The sequence below is a fragment of the Cupressus sempervirens genome, chromosome 10 (assembly GCF_028749045.1).
Source record: "Cupressus sempervirens isolate cs-2001-9-10 chromosome 10, ASM2874904v1, whole genome shotgun sequence".
NCBI lineage: Eukaryota > Viridiplantae > Streptophyta > Pinopsida > Cupressales > Cupressaceae > Cupressus > Cupressus sempervirens.
The window spans coordinates 488,577,688-488,598,692 of NC_143127.1; the positions used below are offsets into that span (position 1 = coordinate 488,577,688).

The window sequence follows — 21,005 nt, forward strand, 5'->3', positions numbered from 1 at the left end:
GAAAAAAGAGACGGGATAGGAAACATTCCTATCTAGATTGAAAGACGGACTATAGACAAGTAGTTGACTATTATAAAAAGTATAAGATATTATCTTAATACCCTTCAATCAACTTCAGAAGGGCTGTCTTCAGAAGTTCAACTAATACAAATGCACCAGATTCAATTTAATTCAATAATCCTGAACATACTCTGAATAATTATCTCCTTTTACTTTTATAGCATTCTCTTGAGAACTCTCGAGTTTCCCACCACTTGACCTTTGTTATTTTTTTTCACTTTCAAATGATAAAGTGACTTTTCTTTATTAAATAATTTTCTACTTACATAAAAAACTTTATCTGCTTAATTAAATAATTAAATGTTGTTGTCATTAAATTTGATATAATGTGACAAAACTTAATTATTTAAGTGATTTCTAATGTCCCAAAAAGGGACATAACAGACATCATTGACAATCAATTCCAACAATCTCAGCCTCCTTGGATGAAGTTATAGTCTCACAACCTTTTACCTCCTATCCATCTATCCATAGAAGACGAGAACAAACTATAGCATAGCTGTCCCTATAGTTTTTGTTGCTCAAATGACATGGCCATACTTTTTTCTCCCTTGTTTTTCGTCTCATCTTTGTCTGTTCATGATGCAAATTGTAAGAGATTTTTGGCTATGTTACATTCCAGTTCATGAGAACCTGGGTGGTCCCAAACCAGTATGATTCAGAGGTCATTCCTGATCTGGCATGCTTGCGGATCCATGCAAGATTTGGCCAAATGCCTGTGTGTTTGTCCCAGGCAAACATGGGGGGAATTTGGTGGGGAGCCATGTCTATTTGGCACATCTTGCCAATTTTTTATTTATTTTTAATCACTGAAAATTGCAATTCTCTCTCCTGAACCTTAAAACATGGTATTGAGGACATCCAAAAGGAAAATGAAAACTCATTTGTCATATTGTGAATGAAGAATAATTTTTTTATTCTTTACTGCTGCACTTCTTTTCTCATTTTCCATTTCATGAATAGAGTTGAAGATTGATAGTTGAACATCTCAATCTGGTTGTTTTGTTGCTCCTACACATTTGCTAGAGCTCATTTCTTGTAGTTGTCAAGCACATCGTAGAGGAAGATTTCTTCAAAGAGGTAGACTTTTTTTATTAACTTCATCTTTTAACTAATGAATTCTCTTGTTTTAGTTTGTTTTCACTTCTATAGGTATCTTTAACACTTCTGTAATTGTTTAAAACAAATTAATTATTAAGTTGTATTTATATATTTGAACGTGTTTCTAATAGAGCTCATTAGTTTAGGTAGTATAATGGTAGTTGGTTCTAGCTTTATAAGTTGATCTCACTTCAAAACAGACTCAACGTGTCATTTTTTTGGAATATTTTGAAATTGTATAGTAGCTGTTAGGTGGTGGGGCTACATATGGATTTGTAATGAATGCAAAATTAAATATTTAAACTCATACATTTGAGGGAAAGGCCATTTGCACAAGATCCATGCACAAGACATTAATAAGGGGACTTCAGAACCACAATTCTTGGCATATATTGAAGAGAGAAAAATAATATTAAAAAGCAGGCCATCATCTCTCCTTTGTTAAGGAAAGGGTCTTGAGTGATAAAGCCTCTTCAACTGCTTTCTTATTTTAAATGTATATAAAACCACCAAATTTTTTCCGCACTTAAAGGAAGAACTTGTAGGCTGTACACATAAGAGATCAAAGGAACTATTGGGAATAAAATATCATTACGAGTCTCGAGAGATTTATATACAGCATATATTGAGATGTGTCCATGCAAATGGATTGGTATTCAATGTTGCCCATTCCCCATGTTGGTAAAAAATGGTGAAAGCAATTAATGGGGCTCCAAAAGGGTTCAAGGGCCTGTTCCTATTGGAACAATAGGTGAAATTTGTAGAGTTCTTGAAACTTATAAAACATAGGTGGAAAAATCGCAGAATACTCGCCGAGTTTTCCAGCTCGGTGAGTTTTCTAGAGAAACACTCATAGGTTAAGGAGGGCGAGTTTTTAGAAAACCACGCCAAAAACTTGCTGAAAAATCGGTGATTTTATATTAGAAACTCTTACCAGCATTTTTTTTTGCGTCTATAAGAAAAAAGGTAGCATTTTTGAAGCTCATTTCTTATTTTTAGGAGGATTTAGTCATTTTTTGAGCTTAGAGTCAAAAGGATTTACACAAATATGGCATTTAAGTATAAGAAATATTTCCCTTCTTATACTTTAAGTTAAATTTTTATAAATACTATCAGGATGTTTGAGATAGATTTCAACTTCATAGGAGTTAAAATGCAGATTCTAGATTTTGGTGGTTTTAAAAAAATTCCAGGGTTAGCCAAATTTTAGGATTTAGCATGCCTTTACCAATGTTATCTCCCACAACCTCTCCTGGCTATTTGAGGTCAAATTGAAGCTAGAACAAGGATTTTCTAATGATTCTAACTCATTTTCTCATAAATCTCTCGGTTTCAATTCTATATGCCTGAGTACTAACAGACTTAGCTCAACCACTTGCTCACACCCAAGAGAAGCATTACTTTCTAGCAGACCAAAATTGTTCAAACTCACTCTTAGACTATTTTGCTATGATGTATTTACTTCTAGTTTTTATAGAAACTAATTACTAGGATGTATTCACTTCTAGTTTTATAGAAACTAACTGCAATGATGTATTTACTTCTAGTTGTATAGAAACTATTTATTATTTTGCTTTGTGCGATCAACATTTTGCATGAGAATGCGATTTTGTACCCACATTGCAGTTATATATATCTGAATTCTGCTTGTTTCTTTTGTGTTCTCATTGATTAACTCATTGGATGCATCTTCTCATTGAATTTTGCATTAAGATGTATTTTAAATTACATTTAACCTGTTTTTTAGGAACTTGAGTTTTTCCCTTAGTCAATTTTTCCCAAGTTTTTTTTTGGGCTTTCGCAAGTTTTTGTTGAGTGAGTTTTCCATCTATGCTATAAAGTATCTGTGGGTTGCATAGGGGTGTCATCTTTAATGAATGGAAAGTTTAATGTTATTGTAGTGTCCCTAAAAGGGCAATGCTTTTGAGAGCATTTGATTGTCTGGGGGAGGTGATGGATGGTGTATTTATTGCTAACATTATCTTTCAAGCTATTAAAGCTAAGTTACCAGATTCACTACTATACCTAGCAAAGTCTAGCTCAATATTGCACAAACTCGGGTTTTTGTCAAATTCGTAGGTAATTCTGCTATGCAGACAAAATTTGTTGCTAATCCTGATAGAGGAATCGGGGTGGATTTCAACAGGCTTTTGAGTGCATTCTCTTTCTAGTGGATGAACCTGGGAGCTATTTGGAAGAATTTGGTCCGAAATCAATTTTTTTTAACAAACTTAAAAAGTTTCTTTTTTTTTGCCTAAAAAGTTTGGTCCAAAAGAAGCGATTTGTGAATGTTCACGAGGCACTTTCTATATTCTCGGGGAGCATATATGCATGTATCTTGAAGGTTTGTGTGGTCTCACAAGCATTCAATTTGGGCTAGGTGATGAGGGTTTTGCTTCTAGACTGCCCTAGAAATTGTTGGCCCCAAATCTTCATTCTAGCTTTATTAAGCAAAAAAAAAGTCATTTTGGGCTGTGATGGATAAAAATCATCTTGCTTTTGTCCATGTTTCCAGGTCTAAATTAACATCTAACATAAGCATAGAATACAGTTATAACTTCGATTTCATAAGAAGGTAGTTACATCATTCATGTTCATGTGAAGAAGATTTACCGTTAAAGTCAGTTAAATGAAAATTTCATAACTAAATACTTGAAATACCTTTTAATGAAATTACTTCAGAAATTGAAATCACATACCTCAGAAAACTGAGACTGAAAATCATCTAAGTATGCTTCTGCAACCACTTGGTTTAGTCCACAAATACACTATAACAATTTCTCAAATCGACTGCTATCTCAAAAATCATTTGATGAATGTAACTAAATACCACTATAACTTAAATTAGGGCATCATATATCATCTTACCACTTAGGGTATCAATTACCATTGGTTTATTTAGGGTTTTTGATACCGCTTTACTACTTAGGGCTTCCGCGACCACGGATTCAATTTAGGGCTTCCGCGATGACGGATTTTATCTAGGGTTTTCGCGACAACATATTCAATTTAGGGCTTTTGCAACCATGGATTCAACTAGGGCTTTCAATACCACGGATTCAGTTAGGGCTTCCAATACCACTGTATCAATTAGGGTTCCAGTTGTCACACAATCAATTAGGGCTTCGGATTTTCTTTTCCTTCCAATTGCTTATCTATGACAATTTCTTAAGATTAGATAAATTCTTATTCAATATTCATTTATATGAAAGTAAAAATGATGATAACAATGAGATACTTCAATTTAATCTTACCTTCTCATAAACAAAAATGATATTACCTATTTCCGATAAACAATTGAATGCATGGCTTATCTCTATTTGACGCATATCCGACATCTTGAGAGAGGTGAAACATTGTCAGGGGCTTAACCACCTGACCTCAAACCATAATATATCCCCACACGATCTCTAACGAGAAAGGCCCTCCCTACCCGGAATTGACAGGGAACATCTTACCATCCACTGAACTTCAAGATATAAACACGCCATAGGACTTGGTAGCAGGAGATCATCATAATAGGAATATGCATGAGCTATTAATTAATTCATGTTAAATGATAAATATAGAAATGTCATAACTGATACTGGTTTATACTAATGACGATTCCTCTCTTACACCTCGCCACCCTTTTACTTGACTACACAGCTGGGTGAGCCCCAGGTGTTAGGAATTCTCAGATTAACCGGTTCTGGCAATTATACATGCATCCAACATTTCACAAACCATGATCATATAATTATGTTATTAAAAGATCTCAAAATTTGAATGTCTAATTATTTAACTCCTCTTTACCATATCACGTAGTGAGTTTCCATGGTGTTTGGATTCGTGATAATAATTTCATTCTTGCAGGGTATGAATTACATTCTAAACTGAATTATCTGTTCACAGTTATCATTGCAATTCCATATCTCTTATACATGATTTGATACACCCTTATGAATAAAGAACATCTATGATTTTATGGCAGTTTCCAAGAACTAGAAAATCTATTACTAATCAACCCGATTCAGTCTGTATTATATTGGTTTCAGTAATTGGATAGACGATTATTCAATCAAGCATAAAGATCCAATTTGATTTTAGTAGAAGCAAAAAAGTATGCAAAAACATATATTGAAAAAATACCAAGCCTGTCGGGTCATCAGCTACCAAACAAAATAGACTGTGGGAATCAAACCTAGATCTTATAACAATGCAACAAAAGTTAAAGAGTATCTGTGCTTGAACCATTATATCATGAACCTATTTTTAAGATTCTGACTTTACAGCCTATGAAATTTCTTGGTATTCAAAATTGAACATTGTTCTTATATTTGTATATGAGCAATGTTAGTATGCTAATAGAAACCAAATTTAAATAAAGCTTCTACAAACTAAACAAAATTCATAAACTTCAAGATAGACTAAGATGAACTCTCAATTGAGAATATGAGCCATTAATGGACTCTCTCAATAAGAAGCTCTCTTGTTGAGTAGCTTTGTCTAAATAGATAGGATGTATGCTCAATATGCTTCCAAAGGCTTCAATGGATGATTGTGGATTTTTGGTGTGGATAGATGGCTTTAGTATGGATTTGGCTCTCAAAATAGCATTATAACTTTACTTCATGGATTGTGTTAAAATGGCTTGGGAGAGGATTCCTTAAATAGGCAAAGGGCTTGAGGGATGGAGGGCTAGGATGCAAGGAGAGATGAAAGCTTAAGGAGGGCTAGGATGCACTCAAAGGGGAGCACATGGATTGTGCTTGTTTAGCACCAATCAGGGAGTGACACATGTCACAAGGTGAGTGGATGGAAGGAAGGGCAAGGATGAGTCAACAAAGGAGGCTCAAGGGATAATATCTTCATAAAGACCCTTCATAAATGGCTTGTAAGAGCAATGAATAGGCTTGTAAGAGTCTTTATGGCCTTGTAAGAGCATTTATGATTGGGTGGTTGGGATATTTTGGAGGGAGTTGAGATTGTTGACTTTGCTTGGCTTAGGAAAGTCTTAAGCTTGCTTAAGGAATGTGACAAGGTTAGGGAGGGATTAGGCTTGGCTTTAGGATTAGATTAGGGATGTTAGAGATATGCAAGTGGATGGCATTTAATGAGGGTGGGTGAGTTAGTAGCTAAACTTGGTTAGTGTGGGTGGATGGGGTGGATTAAGCTAAAAAGGGGGTTTAGAGATAGGATTAGGAAGAGGATAAAGTCCTTCTAGAAGAGTCTAGAACTTCATAAGGTTTTGAGGATAAATAAAGTTTATTTATCTCAAGGGTTTGGGTTGAGGAGATATTTATTAAAACATAATTAATAAATATGAGGGTTAATATTTAATCTTAATTAAATATTTTGAGTTGGGATTAAGGGTAGAAAATGATGAGATTAGCCTTTAATCGAAATTAAAGAAGGATTAGAAGATTTTGGAAGAGGTTAGTGGTCTTAAGGAAATTGGCCAAGTTTTGGGCAAAAAATAAATTTTTTATTTATTTTAGGATTTTTGGTCAATTTATTAATTAAATAATTAATAAATAAGGAAATAATGTTTAAATAAGATTTAAACATTTTTGGGAGGGATTCCTTAATTAAATATTTTTAATTAAGATAAAGGGATTTAATGGCATAAAAATTAATTAATTAATTAATAAATGATGATGTCATCAGGACTTTTTTAGAAAATAAAAATACTTTATTTTCTAAAGGATTTTAGGTGTCTACATTTTGCCCCTCTTTGATGTGATGCCGCAAGTGGCATGACATCAAAGATAAGAAAATAAGATGCCCAAGGCTAGAGCAGAAGAGGAGAGAATGGACTATGAGATGCCCCCTCAAGAAGGCAGCGGGGAGAGAAAGCGAGGCTTGGTGGCTTCTTGAAAAATACAAGAATCTGGGATGAGCAAGGAGACTCAAATTGGATTAAGAGAAGAGGTTTAGTTAGCTCAAACTCTTACTATGAGAGAATGATAAAGGGAGAATCAGAGGCACAAGAGGAAGCAAGCTTAAGACCTTAGGGAAGATGGAGGATGAAGGAGCAGAGCGCTATAAAAAAGAATCCAGGATAGGGAGATGGATGAGGGGATTATAAATCTGATGCAACAGGATTTCAAAGAGTCAGATTGGTGGAAGATGGGTTTCGGAGATCCCTAGGACTAGGATTGTGGATCTCGAAAGATGAGGCTTGGTGGATTGATTTGGATTGGTGGATCCCTAAGACTAGGATTGTGGATCCCTAAAGCTAAGAGTGATGAGTGATTCAAAGAGATACTGATGCATAAGCTGGGGTAGGAGAGATGGATGCTGGATATGGATGGGGGATAATGGAGATGAAGGAAAACCATTGAAGCTTTTTGAGCGGGGGGGATACTTCAAAGAGAAGTACCACCATGTATTTGAGCACTAGATTTGCTATAGGATTGTTGGTTAATTGCCAAGGTTACCAAGAACATCAAGGCCTTTTCACCAACTATCCAGAGGACTGACGAACTGACTCAAAACAAACACGCAAGGATTTCCCCAGTATCACACATGAATCCCAGAGGAAGCAGTGTGGAAACGACACTGGGTAACCCACAAGCAAAAAAGAAAACAAGCAAAAGACATGATCAAGACCTTACGCTCTAATTGCCCCATTCACAGTATACCATGATATGGAAGATCGTGGCAACCTTGAGGAGGGAACAAGGAGATTGCTTGGAAAAGATACTTCAATACTCAAAAGGGAAGATCCCAAATCAAAAGAAAGTGAAAATCCAAAAGAGAACCGTTTGCCAACGAGATGGGTAGGATGAGGTACTAACGGACCAAGATCAGACATGAGGAAAGCTATATCCTGCAAGGACCTATCGGAGAGCACCTAAGCTAGTGGATTTGGATGAGTGATGCGTCTGGCAAGCTGAACTAAGAAAGATAACACTTTGGTGATAGGAAATCTAGCTAAAGGATGCATTGGAATATCTAACCAAAGTGTGCGATGTGTGCAAGATGTTGACCAAGGATGAACTGACACGAACGCTGGATAGATACAATGGTACTAAGCTAAAGAGAATGTACAAGCTGATGGACCAAGATATGTACAAGTAGGCTAATCAAGATATGGTACAAGCTAACAGACCAATGATAGGTATGATACAGATGGATAAAAAGCTCAGGATGAGAGGATAGCGGGATGGTTCGATGTTGTGCAAGATGCGAAAGCTAAGGGTGGGGTGATAGCGAAAGATATGGATTTGGCAAGATGCATCCAATGATGATGAGAGATTTTGTGACCAAGGATAGCTAGAGGAGCAGGATGAGATGGATGGATAGGATGGTAGATAGCTAGGATTATGATGGATATAAAGAGATGACATTGGGTTTGCATGAGGATAGCCTAGAGCTAGATACCAATGACAAGGGAGGATGGACAAGACAAGATATCCAAGGAATATAGTGCCCCCAATCAGAAGATAACATGCGGAAGGAGGTCTTGTGATGGATGTGATAGGATTGAAGCTAGGATGGAAAAAGCTGAGGGGGCTAGGGAGATGGATGATAGCTGAGATGATTGGCTGAAGCTGCATAAGATTAGTGGATTGTGTGAGATGGAAGCTGGAGGATGGAGGATAGGTGGATAGATTGGAAGATGGATTTGGATGTCAAGAGATGACCAAAAGCATGAGGGTGATAGGCTAAGCCGGGGATGGCTGTATTATGCATGGCGCTTGTTTGCCAAGTTTTCATCATGGTACTTGTCCAAGGCGCTTGATTTGCCAAGTTTTCACCAGTGGACACTTTATTTTTCTTTTCTTTTTTGACTTTTTGACTTTGGACTTAGCTGGAATGATTTTGGCTTTCTTCAGCTATTTTGGCTTTTTTGGGATTTTTCACTAGCTGTTGGAATGTTCAATTTTGTTGCTAGTTCTTGGTACACTGGATGTGTGATTTATGCAATAGATTGGATTAGATGGGATTGATGGTAAGAGATGGAGGAATGAAAAGGTTGGAAAGGAGCATGAGATGGGGATTCTTGCAAGAGCAACATTGGCACATGTTGGGACGGGTGTGAAAAGAGCATATAGGGGATAGATGGTAGATGCGGGCGTGATGGAGGATTTGTGGAAGCGTGCTTAGGGATATAGGCACCCAAGATGGAGTTAGGAGATGGGGGACATGAGTCACTAGATGGGGGATTAGCAATGGTGGATGCCATTATGCATTGGGTTTCAACTTTTTTCTTGGGGATCCACATGGTTTTGGATTTTCTTTTCATAGGCTTTTGCATTGTTTTGCATTCTTTGATTGGATTTTGCCTTTTTGGAGTATGTCTTTTAGAATAGACATATGATTGCCTAGGATGTGGATTTTTAGCTTTATGCATTTTGAAGTTGGCATTTACATTTTTGTGGTAAGCTTTGGGAAGATGGTTAGGAGAAGCTTTGTGAGATGGAGAGGATATGAAAGAGCATGTAGGGGGATGATGATGGATGATGTGCCCTGATATGTGCCTTTGTTGATCTTGCATAGGAATGGATGGAATAGAATTTTTATGATGGCTAATAGGAGGATGGAGGATGGTAGATTTTGGGACATAGGGACCCAAAATGGATTTAGCGGATGAAGGGGGGATATGGTAGGTTGTTTTGGGTTGCAAAGATGGTGGAGGGGGGATGACATAAGATTTCTTGAAGGAGTGATGGCAGGCTGTCATGGTGGGCTTGGAGATAGGCTTGGTTTGGGGGTGTGGTGTACCAACACCTTTAGATGTTGAGCCTTTGGATACATATCCAAGACCATGAAATCCTAGATTTTTTTGTGCAATAATAGGCTCTCTGATTCCTTGCTCTTGTGGTCCTAAACCTTGACCTTGATAATGCCATCGATTGAGCATTTGAACAAGCTGAGGAAACTTTTTGCTTGCAGAAAATGGTAGAAGTGATTTATTAGGTGTATTGCAATGGGGAGATATTGTTCCTAATTCTTCTGCTGAGAGAGGGCCACCATGGATGAATGTAAGTGAACCAAGAGGGTAGATTATAGATGGTGGAATAGCTTGGATAGGTGGTAAGATGGAAGCATGGAGCAGGGGAGATGGAAGGATAGGATCTTGATGTAGCTTGTGGGATGACAAGATATCTTGTAGTGGAGGAGATATGGCTCGAGGTTTTGGAGATGGAGGAGATGGTGAATGCACTATGGATGGAAGACATGGTACAATGATATCTTCATTTATGCTTTGGGGGATGTCAACATGCTTTTGGGCAGGATCTTGATAAGATTGGTTTGGAGTGGATGGTGTGATAGGAGGTGAAGGGATGGATTCTTCAAAGGCAGCGAATGGATAGATGGGAGATTCAGTAGTGGAGATGGGTGAGTAGAAGATGGATGCATAAGGGTCATTACGAGAGATTTGGGAAATGCTTGGAGGTGATGTGGATAGGATTTGGAGGGATTTGATAGGTGGTGGGATTTTGATGCTTGTGGGAAGTGGAAGGATTTTAAGCAATTTGATGGATGGTATGGAGATGATAGCTATGGGAGATGGAGGTGATATTATAGATGGGGAAGCTTCATCACTGACTACTTCACATGGTTGGATTAGATGACATGGCTTATCGACTGTTGGAGGCAAATTTTCTTGTATTTCCTCTAGGAGATTCCTTGGAGACTCGTGTGTCGAAGGTGGAGGTGGATTGACAGGAATAGCTAGTGTGATGGGGGTGGAAGATTGGAAGCTTGGTTGATGGGGTGATGGAGGGGAAGCTGGAATATCGGATGGCATGACTAGATAGTTTGGAATAACTCTTGGATTTTGGGGGATGCTTGGGGGAATGTTTCTAAGGCTTTCAATATACCCGTCATAGTCAACAAGATTTTCATCATCATTGGAATAGGAGGTAGCGGGAGCAAGGACAATGCGACCAAACACATCATGATAGGATTGGTACTTCATGCTTTGATGATGAGTTTGATGGGGATGGGGTCTTGCATATGGATGAACACGGAAGCTCATGGTTGGATTTGGGTTAAGCACAGATTTTGGATTGGCTGATGAAAGATTTCCTAGGGAGAGTCAAAGCTGTATGACAGACCTAAGGAGGATTGGCTGGAGATTTTTGGCTTTCCTGTGGATGGAAGACTTCAAGGGCATGCTGTCAAAAAGTGAGAGTTTTGCTTTCCTATGTGCAAGATTCGTGGTGATTGTGTCAACTTAAGGATAGACTAGTGATCCTATGGCATGACACAAGATTGACCACTTGTGGATCCCAACCTTTAGCTCAAGGTGATGAGGGATACAAGTGACAAAGCTGGATTACCCTAGACAATGCTTTGTCAAAGGGATAACCTTGGTGAGATTGGTTGATTGGTAGGATTGATTGGATAGCAAATTCCAGCAGAATGACAACAACTCTCTAAAGGCTTGGGTGTGATTTTGGATTGGGCTACTAGCTGGCTGGGGGGGGGATGATTTGGATGGACTTTGGATTTGGGATTGTTCTAAAGCAAGGAACTAGATAGATTCGATTGTAGCGGGGGAGCTTGGATGATTTTTTGATGAGGCAAAGACTACGCTAAGTATGCCTTGAGCTGGGAGATTTTTGCTTTTCTGGGATTTCGACCAAAATTGGCAAACATTCATTCAAAAGCTATGAACAAACAAGCAGACAAAATTTTGGAGCAAGCACGTCAAACACACCAACATCCTAGGAAGCTTTCTACAAGGATGAAATTTTTTATAGCTAGGGAGTCCTCGATATACGCAAGGTACGTGAGGCCCAAATCCATAGATGAAATCAAAAAGATGTCACACAGCCGAGAGGAGCGGTAACCCACTTCTCCTCTTTCACTTCTCAAGGGTATAAAGTTCCTTGAGGCTTAGCCCGAGTGACAAAATTTTGATCCCAAGAGAGGTGTCTTTGGATTCACCTCCCGATCTTTATACTCCGCCGGAACGCTGGAGTTGAGGTCGTCCCAAGGGGTGATGAAATCCCCAAGCAGGCCTCCTAAAAAGCTAAGACAAGATTTTGGATTCTAATCTTATGCACCCAAGATGGCCTCGAAAGACGACAAGGGGAGAGAAGACTTGGATGATCTTGGGCTAAAAAACACGCTTGTTCTTTTCCAATTGATGATTTAAATTTTGTAAGCTATGATTGAAGACACTCGTGATTAGGACATACAATGTTCATTCCAACTTGACAACGTCGTCAACATAATGAAAATCGAGAAATCGTCAACATAAGAAATGCGAGCATTATTGAAAATGCATCAAAACCATGCGATGTTCATTGATTGTTAGGCATTCAAGATTGAGTGTGAGTTTGTTTTAAGCCCAAAACAAAGATGTGTGAAACTCGATTGCCAAGCGCGCGCCAGGAGGCCCTCCACGTCAATAGTTGTTCAATTTTTATGCCCAAATGAAGTGTGAACGAGATTAATGCGCATTCATGGAATTTTTTAGAAACACCACTAAAAATCCAAGTGAGTGGAGTTTGATTTTAGCAACATGCATTCAAAGACAAGTGGTTAAACATTCAAGTGTTTTCTTTTGAGCATTCAAGATTGAGATTTTGTGTGTTGTTTTAAGAACTTTGAAGTGCTTTTTTTTAACCTTAGATCATTCAAGATTGTTTTTGGACTCAAAAGTGAAAATGACTCTTTGGACTTTGGTTTTCATTCAAGATTTTGTGTTCTACTTTGCATATTTTAAGCCCAAAAATGATATTCCTAGATTGTTTTGATGCATGAAAAACCTAAGAAACATTCAAGATTTTGCAACAAGACATTTGTTTGGAACAAATAACAAAGTTTTTAGGACAATTTTTGGCAACCATTTAGGACTCTTAGTTTTCATGAGATTTTTTTTAAAGAACTTTAGTGTGCACTTAGTGTTGATTTTGAACCTTTTGAAATGGAAACTTGAAGTTCTTTTTAAATTCCCAAAAATAAAGTGTTCCTAACTTTGCATGAATGCATCTAAAACCTTGATGTTGCAAGGATGCAAATGATTAGATTGGTTTAGTTTCACTTGTTAAAAGATTTTTTCTTTTTTGAAAATTTTTAATTTTTTAATAGATCTAAGTATGATTTGGGGGTTCATTTTAAGCACTAAAAAGAAGTGTGTATGATTTTGCTTCCTTAAAAAAAAATGGCCAAGAACTCCCACAATAAGAAGAAGTAGATGGAATAAGAAGAATATAGACAAGAAGAGGAAGAAGAATTTCAAGTTCTTTGTCCACCTATAAGTTTGAAAAATCTGCAAACACTATGAGATAGATTATGAGTTCCTTTGTCTTCTTCATGCTCATGTGGACCTACAAAACCAATTTATGCAATCCTACCAATCACAAAGACAAGAAAAATTAGCCAAAATCAGCAAATAACATAAAAACTTGACTAAAAAAGCTAATGAAGATGACCCATGCGGGGTCCCACTGGGCGTGCCAAAATGTATATGAGCAATGTTAGTATGCTAATAGAAACCAAATTTAAATAAAGCTTCTACAAACTAAACAAAATTCATAAACTTCAAGATAGACTAAGATGAACTCTCAATTGAGAATATGAGCCATTAATGGACTCTCTCAATAAGAAGCTCTCTTGTTGAGTAGCTTTGTCTAAATAGATAGGATGTATGCTCAATATGCTTCCAAAGGCTTCAATGGATGATTGTGGATTTTTGGTGTGGATAGATGGCTTTAGTATGGATTTGGCTCTCAAAATAGCATTATAACTTTACTTCATGGATTGTGTTAAAATGGCTTGGGAGAGGATTCCTTAAATAGGCAAAGGGCTTGAGGGATGGAGGGCTAGGATGCAAGGAGAGATGAAAGCTTAAGGAGGGCTAGGATGCACTCAAAGGGGAGCATATGGATTGTGCTTGTTTAGCACCAATCAGGGAGTGACACATGTCACAAGGTGAGTGGATGGAAGGAAGGGCAAGGATGAGTCAACAAAGGAGGCTCAAGGGATAATATCTTCATAAAGACCCTTCATAAATGGCTTGTAAGAGCAATGAATAGGCTTGTAAGAGTCTTTATGGCCTTGTAAGAGCATTTATGGTTGGGTGGTTGGGATATTTTGGAGGGAGTTGAGATTGTTGACTTTGCTTGGCTTAGGAAAGTCTTAAGCTTGCTTAAGGAATGTGACAAGGTTAGGGAGGGATTAGGCTTGGCTTTAGGATTAGATTAGGGATGTTAGAGATATGCAAGTGGATGGCATTTAATGAGGGTGGGTGAGTTAGTAGCTAAACTTGGTTAGTGTGGGTGGATGGGGTGGATTAAGCTAAAAAGGGGGTTTAGAGATAGGATTAGGAAGAGGATAAAGTCCTTCTAGAAGAGTCTAGAACTTCATAAGGTTTTGAGGATAAATAAAGTTTATTTATCTCAAGGGTTTGGGTTGAGGAGATATTTATTAAAACTTTTTTAATAAACATGAGGATTAATATTTAATTTTAATTAAATATTTTGAGTTGGGATTAGGGGTAGGAAATGATGGGATTAGCCTTTAATCAAAATTAAAGAAGGATTAGAAGATTTTGGAAGAGGTTATTGGTCATAAGGAAATTGGCCAACTTTTGGGAAAAAAATAAATTTTTTATTTATTTTAGGATTTTTGGTCAATTTATTAATTAAATAATTAATAAATAAGGAAATAATGTTTAAATAAGATTTAAACATTTTTGGGAGGGATTCCTTAATTAAATATTTTTAATTAAGATAAAAGGATTTAATGGCATAAAAATTAATTAATTAATTAATGATGATGTCATCGGGAATTTTTCAGAAAATAAAAATACTTTATTTTCTAAAGGATTTTTAGGTGTCTACAATATTGATTAAACATAATTATCTGAAGTAAAACATTTCAGGTAAAATCTACAGATTATGGCATGCATGGTTTGATAATGGATTATTCTATATTAAAAGAAATTTCAAAGTGATTGCAATCGGTACTACTGGAGAAAGAAGATAAAACATTATTTAAGCTTTAACACTTTCATAGTCAGCTTACATTATTAACACCAAACTGCATAATAAGACCATGTATACAGATTCTAAGGCGTTTACAAGTATTCAGAACGTAAGGAAAAACAACAAGATTATTACTGTGTTAAATATTAATTAAGATTTGGATCAAAACTGACTCAGGAAGGACAAAACCTATGATTGAAATATGGAAGAAGAACTTGAAAACACTTCCTTACTTGACCCACGGCTCTACAGTTGGGTTCACTATTTCTTTGCTCAGCTTGCCTCTTTCAGATCTTCCACAGAATCAGCGGACAATTAGATTTTCAAGAACATGAGTATTCAGGGGTAAAAGATACTGTGACTGAGCAGGGTGATGGACGTATTGCAAATGAATATGAGATGGATATCAAAGGTGCCCGATAGACGACAAGGCCAGCATATAAATATAATTAAACCTGACATTACGGCTTCCTGCCGTTACAAGATTTTCCTTTCGACTTCTAATTTTTAAAAGAACGAATATGAGAAGAGGGAAAAAGAAAATGAAAAGGGGAGGAAAGATGAAGGGTCCAATTGATAATATTATTTTATATTATTTTATTGTCTTAATTAAGTTTAAAAATATGTACATACAAAGTGGCTTTATAGGATTAGAAATTTAATGTAAGGGTGCCATTTTGTGTTTATATAAAATAATTGAAAGGTTCAAATCGTCAAAAATTAAATTGATTAAAAGTAAGATAATATAATTCAAATATTATAAACCAAACATTATTATTATTGCAATCACTTATTTAAATTATTGAAACATTTTATATTAAATGCATGAATACAAATTATTATCTAAATAACATAATGAAAGATAAATTGAAATCCTTTAAGATACGTTTAATATTTTATCCCAATTATTTTAATTAAATTATTAAACAACTCATGCAAGTCCCGCGGACGTATTCTGGCTAGATCCTTTACCCATCTGCCCAGTGATGATGATGCCCTGCCTAATTCTTTTCTGACAATGCTTTCTCCCCTTCGACATGCTTCCTGCAAGGAAATCCTTGGAAATTAATTTATATATTATTTACTCATAAATCATAACAGTTAACCTTTCATCTTAACTCCATGAATTCGCAATTAACGAATAACTAGCATGTCATCTTCACTTGAAATCATAACGACTAACTATCTTACCGTTTCGCTAAATTATATCAAATTAAACTGCCAACTGACTTCATGTGAACCTCAACGGCTATATTTCAAGCTAGGTCAAAAATTGGGATGTAACAAATGGCATTGGAAATAATGAAATGTTGACATTTGTTAATTTGCGTGGTCAAAGATCAGTTGAAATCTGGGTTTAGCTTTAATTTCTTATAATAAGGGTCTTTGATGTATATGGTGAATGCCTTACCAATATTAGAACTTCTGAATTTTACCACTAATTCGATTCCCAAATTTTTTAGTGAAGAAATCCCTTTCAAAATAATTCTTCGTTCTTTTCATATTGATATATCTTTGCAGTCCACAACTGGATTGCAGCTTCTATGCAGCAATATTGTGCTTTGTGGTTAAAACGTTGTTATGCTTATTCTGAATTTATGCGACTTCAATGTGCTTAGTTGAGTTTGCTCCTTAGTTTCCTTCATTTTTCCTCCTGCCTGACCTATATTTATTATCAACATTGGCAAATAAATCAAACAGTTCTGGCTCACCAACTGCTTACTTTTGTGGTTATAGCATCATGCTCTATCCCTGCACTTTGACAATACCAGAAGGGAGAGCCTAGCATCGAATTCAGAGGGTATAGAAGAGCCAAATAGTAATATTTTTTTTTGTCTGGAATGATGTTCTGGTTATGGCATCATGCACTATCCCTGCATTTTGACAATACCAGAAGGGAGAGCCTAGCATCGAATTTTAAGGGTATAGAAGAGCCAAATAATAATATTTTTTTGTCTGGAATGATGTAAGATGTAACTGTTACCTTACGTTGTTGATTCCAAGAGGTATTCTAGTTAATCTGTCTGAATTTTTTGATGAAGCATAACACCCCAGACTGGACTGAATTGCTCTTTTCATGTCTCTAAATGTTCTGTGGGATGTATTAATTTTGCTAGTAGCATGTCATAAAAACAGCACTTTCGTATTAGTGGTCCATAGGCTTGCATCCATGGACTGGTAATTGGGAAATCTTGCAAAAGACAGTCCAAAAGGAATAATTGTGTTAAGAAAATTACATTTAGATTTCTTGACAGTGGCTTTGTCATGTGGGTTCTCTTTGTAGTAATTTCAACAAAAAATTGTGTTTCTGGCTTCAATCATGCAGCATATGGATGCACTGGTAGGTTGTTGTCAATACGAGAAGCATATAATCTGAATGCATTTGCGTATGATTAATTTTTACAAGATGATGCATTTTATATGAGCCATGTCCAAGGTTCTGATGAAAATAACACATGTTGATAACCATTTTTAAAAAAGAATACACTAGCTATATGTTTGTTTTACAAGAGGAATGTATGTAATTCTACAGTTTATACATTTCTTATTTTGTGGACAGACTTCATATTAATAGAAGGATTTCATCGGTTACTTAGGTTGTGGATTGAGGTTATCTCATCTTTTCGGGCCATCATTTATATTGTTCAGGTATCTGGGCACTTTTCTTTGGTTACTAATGTGGCATTCGTTTGAAACCTTGCCACCAATGGAAGTTTCTTTGTTCCTGTCGCTGAAAGTTTGTTGTTTGTGTCTACTGATGTTGTGTACCTCATTCCTCTCCTTTGCTGAAAGTTCCACCTTTGATAAATATCTTATTTCTCTTTGGAATTCTCTTCATCCAGAAATTTCAGTTTATTTTATTTGTATAATCAGTTATTTATCATTTTAATGATAAATTTTACCATTTTGTTTGCTTTACTCTCTTCTAGTTTCCTTCTCTGCCATTATTTATTTCAACCTATTCTTTCTCATTGTTACACAATCCTTTTCATGTGGAAATGTTCAGTTTTTTTTGAGAATCTGTTATTTATCATTTTAATGACCAATTTTACCATCTTGTTTTCTTTTCTCTATTCTAGTTTTTCCTTTGCTTCAATTAGTTTACCTCAATCTATATTTCCTTATTATCTGTGAAATATCAACAGTTTTCATTTTGTTGTGACTTGTTGAACAAACTAGAGTGTTGAGAGTAATGTCTGAGTTGCAACATTGAAGTGGGGTAATGGAGAACTACATCCTTGACTCTCAAAGTGACTTGAAATTGTGCAATGAGAAAACCTATTTAATATTTCCTTGAGTTATTCCAGAATCTGCAAATAGACGGCTTAATCTCTTGAAGCACAATTGTATATCATTTATCAACATAGTTGTGTGCAAGGGCACATGCATTTATTTTATATATTTTTGTTTATCACATGAAAACTAAATGGTTGTCTGCCATTTGCAGCTCCGTGAGTACATAGATGATACAGAAGACTATATCAATATTCAGGTATCCATATATTAGCTTTTGGGAAAAACCAAAACTATAACCATAGACTAGTCACATCTATACCTTTAAATGCTAACAACCAGTGGATTCTATTCTTGTTTTGCAGCTTGACAATCATCGTAATCAGCTCATCCAGGTAATAACTTGTTGAGATCTTGATAAAACTTTCTTGTTAAATTTCATGTTGGTGGTGTTACTATTGATCATACTTTCTTATTTGCTTCCCTGCTGAATAGTTCAAATTCAGTTAATGCGCTTTCCTGATCTTTGGTTGACACTCAGTCTTATTTTAGCAATCTCATTTCAATTATCATGTTAAGGCAGCATTTGGATTTTTAATTTGGGTAACAAGTACTTGTCCTTTAAGTTGCATGCATAACTTCGTTTATTTTCATGTCCTTGGAAATGAAGTGATAAGGGGCAACTTTCAATTATAATTAATATAAGAGTGGTAAAGGAATGTTTTCGTTCTCTTCTATTTCTTTAAATTTTATGCTGCTTGTTTGGAAATTTGTTTTTTATTTTCACATAATAATGAGTTAATTGTACATGTGTATATCAATTTTATTGCTACCATGTTGCCGTTCTTTGCTTTTCTTTAAGTAAATATTAAATTTCTTTATTCGCTCTTTTCTCCATGTCATTGCCTTCTGCTTGTCATTGACATGTAGAGGAGCAATTGCTGGCTAATGTTAGGTTTTCCAACCAATCAGTAAGATTGTGTTTTTCATGAAATGTTTGAAGTATGAATTTTTGTAAAGAGGAAAGTCCTCTGGATTCTAGTAAAGACAACATGATTGCAATGATATTTAATGCTTCATAGTTTTAGGGTTTCTGGTTACAGTGAGGTCTAATTATTGTGAGTGACTGTTTAATGAAATAAATGTAGTATGACTATATGATTACTAGCTTATTATAAGCTGGTTAAATTGTTTTGATTTTCATTTACAGAAAGAATCTGTACTTCTTTTAACTCTTTCTGAACTTTGTCTTCCAGCTAGAGTTGGTGCTAAGTTCAGCAACAGTAGTTGTCTCTATTTACTCCTTGGTGGCTGGAATATTCGGAGTGAATATTCCGTATCCATGGAACGAAAATCATGGATATATGTTCAAATGGGTAAGGAGCCCTGAAACCTTTTTATCTTCAGCTTTTTTTTCTTGAAAAGCCATTGCCAAATTTATGGCCTGAGCCACCTTGTTTTATGTTAAATAACCATTAACCAATTGCTACCATGTGTGCGTGCTTGTACAAACAGGTGGTTTTGCTTACAGGGATTTTTTGTGCTGCAATGTTCTCGTTAATCATGAGTTATGCTCGTTACAAAGGTTTGATTGGAACCTGATAGGAGGCATATAAAAATTGAAAAACTGGGATATTTTTCATCCAAAAAACATGGGCAAAGCCTGGGTGATTATTGGAACGGCTTGGCTTGTCTTCTTTATCATCCAAGCCATAATGGCCAAAATCAAAATGAACAATGTAGACTAAAGAACAAATCAGATGGCCAATATCCTAATAAACATGGATAATGTTTTCCATACATCATTCTTGGTCCACAATGAAGGGTTAGCAGTGGTTTTGCTGGTGATTGTTTTGGAAGAATCAGATAACAGCCTCGTATTCAAGTATCAATTGAGTTTCTCATAACGAGAAAGGATTTTAATCCCAATTATTATTCTTTTCCATTGTTTAAGTTTAAGATTTGGCTCTGGTGCAAGCATCAGCTGCATGATTTATGTATGTGAGTTCATGTCTATTCTATAAATATTTTTTCAAACACGATGCATCTATGTTTTAGAGTTATGTAGAATGTGAACTGGACTGAACCATATAATGACTACATGGTGAGGAAAAATAGTTACCAATTATGAGAATAAAGTATTAAAATGGGGCTGGCTTGCTTACCAGTTTGTTGACTACTTATTGTGATAATTCGAAATTGTAACCTTTATATCAAATTGAGTTATAAATCTAACACATTATCCAATTCAGTTTTTCTAGAAAAGTGATTGAAGATGCATGGTAAAACTATTGTGATTCCTTGATAATAGAGTTTTATTTACAAAAGAGTTGAAATCAACAGATCCAAGTGTTGGTAAATTACAGGCAATGGGTGAGAATACAATTTTCTTACTTTCGCTATTGTGATCTAGATAGTATCCAGATAAACACGTCAATATAAATCTTGATATTATACCAATTGAACTGGACGATTGAGCATGTCATGCTATGTTACATCATGGTCAGGAGTGAGAGCTTCCATTTTCATAATCAGCAAAGCGAAAGCTAAGTTCAAAAGCTTTCCACAGACGTGCCAAGAGATGAGCCTACCAATCACTTTAGACACTTGAGAGAATTATAATATACTGTACAACTATACATTAGCCAATTGTAATAGGCTTTCTATATTGTAATA

The 21,005-nt window shown here is 35.9% G+C and overlaps 1 protein-coding gene across 1 annotated transcript in view; it reads left to right on the forward strand.

The window, feature by feature from the left end:
- MGT9 (magnesium transporter 9) overlaps positions 1-20,508 on the forward strand; it is an 80,202-nt gene extending 59,694 nt beyond the window's left edge. Inside the window, exons 8-11 of the mRNA XM_089807420.1 lie at positions 18,544-18,588; positions 18,695-18,724; positions 19,586-19,705; positions 19,845-20,508. Coding sequence (XP_089663546.1) covers positions 18,544-18,588; positions 18,695-18,724; positions 19,586-19,705; positions 19,845-19,931 — 282 coding nt within the window. The 3' untranslated portion in view covers positions 19,932-20,508. The remainder of the gene's footprint in view (positions 1-18,543; positions 18,589-18,694; positions 18,725-19,585; positions 19,706-19,844) is intronic.
- The last annotated feature ends 497 nt before the right edge of the window (positions 20,509-21,005 follow it).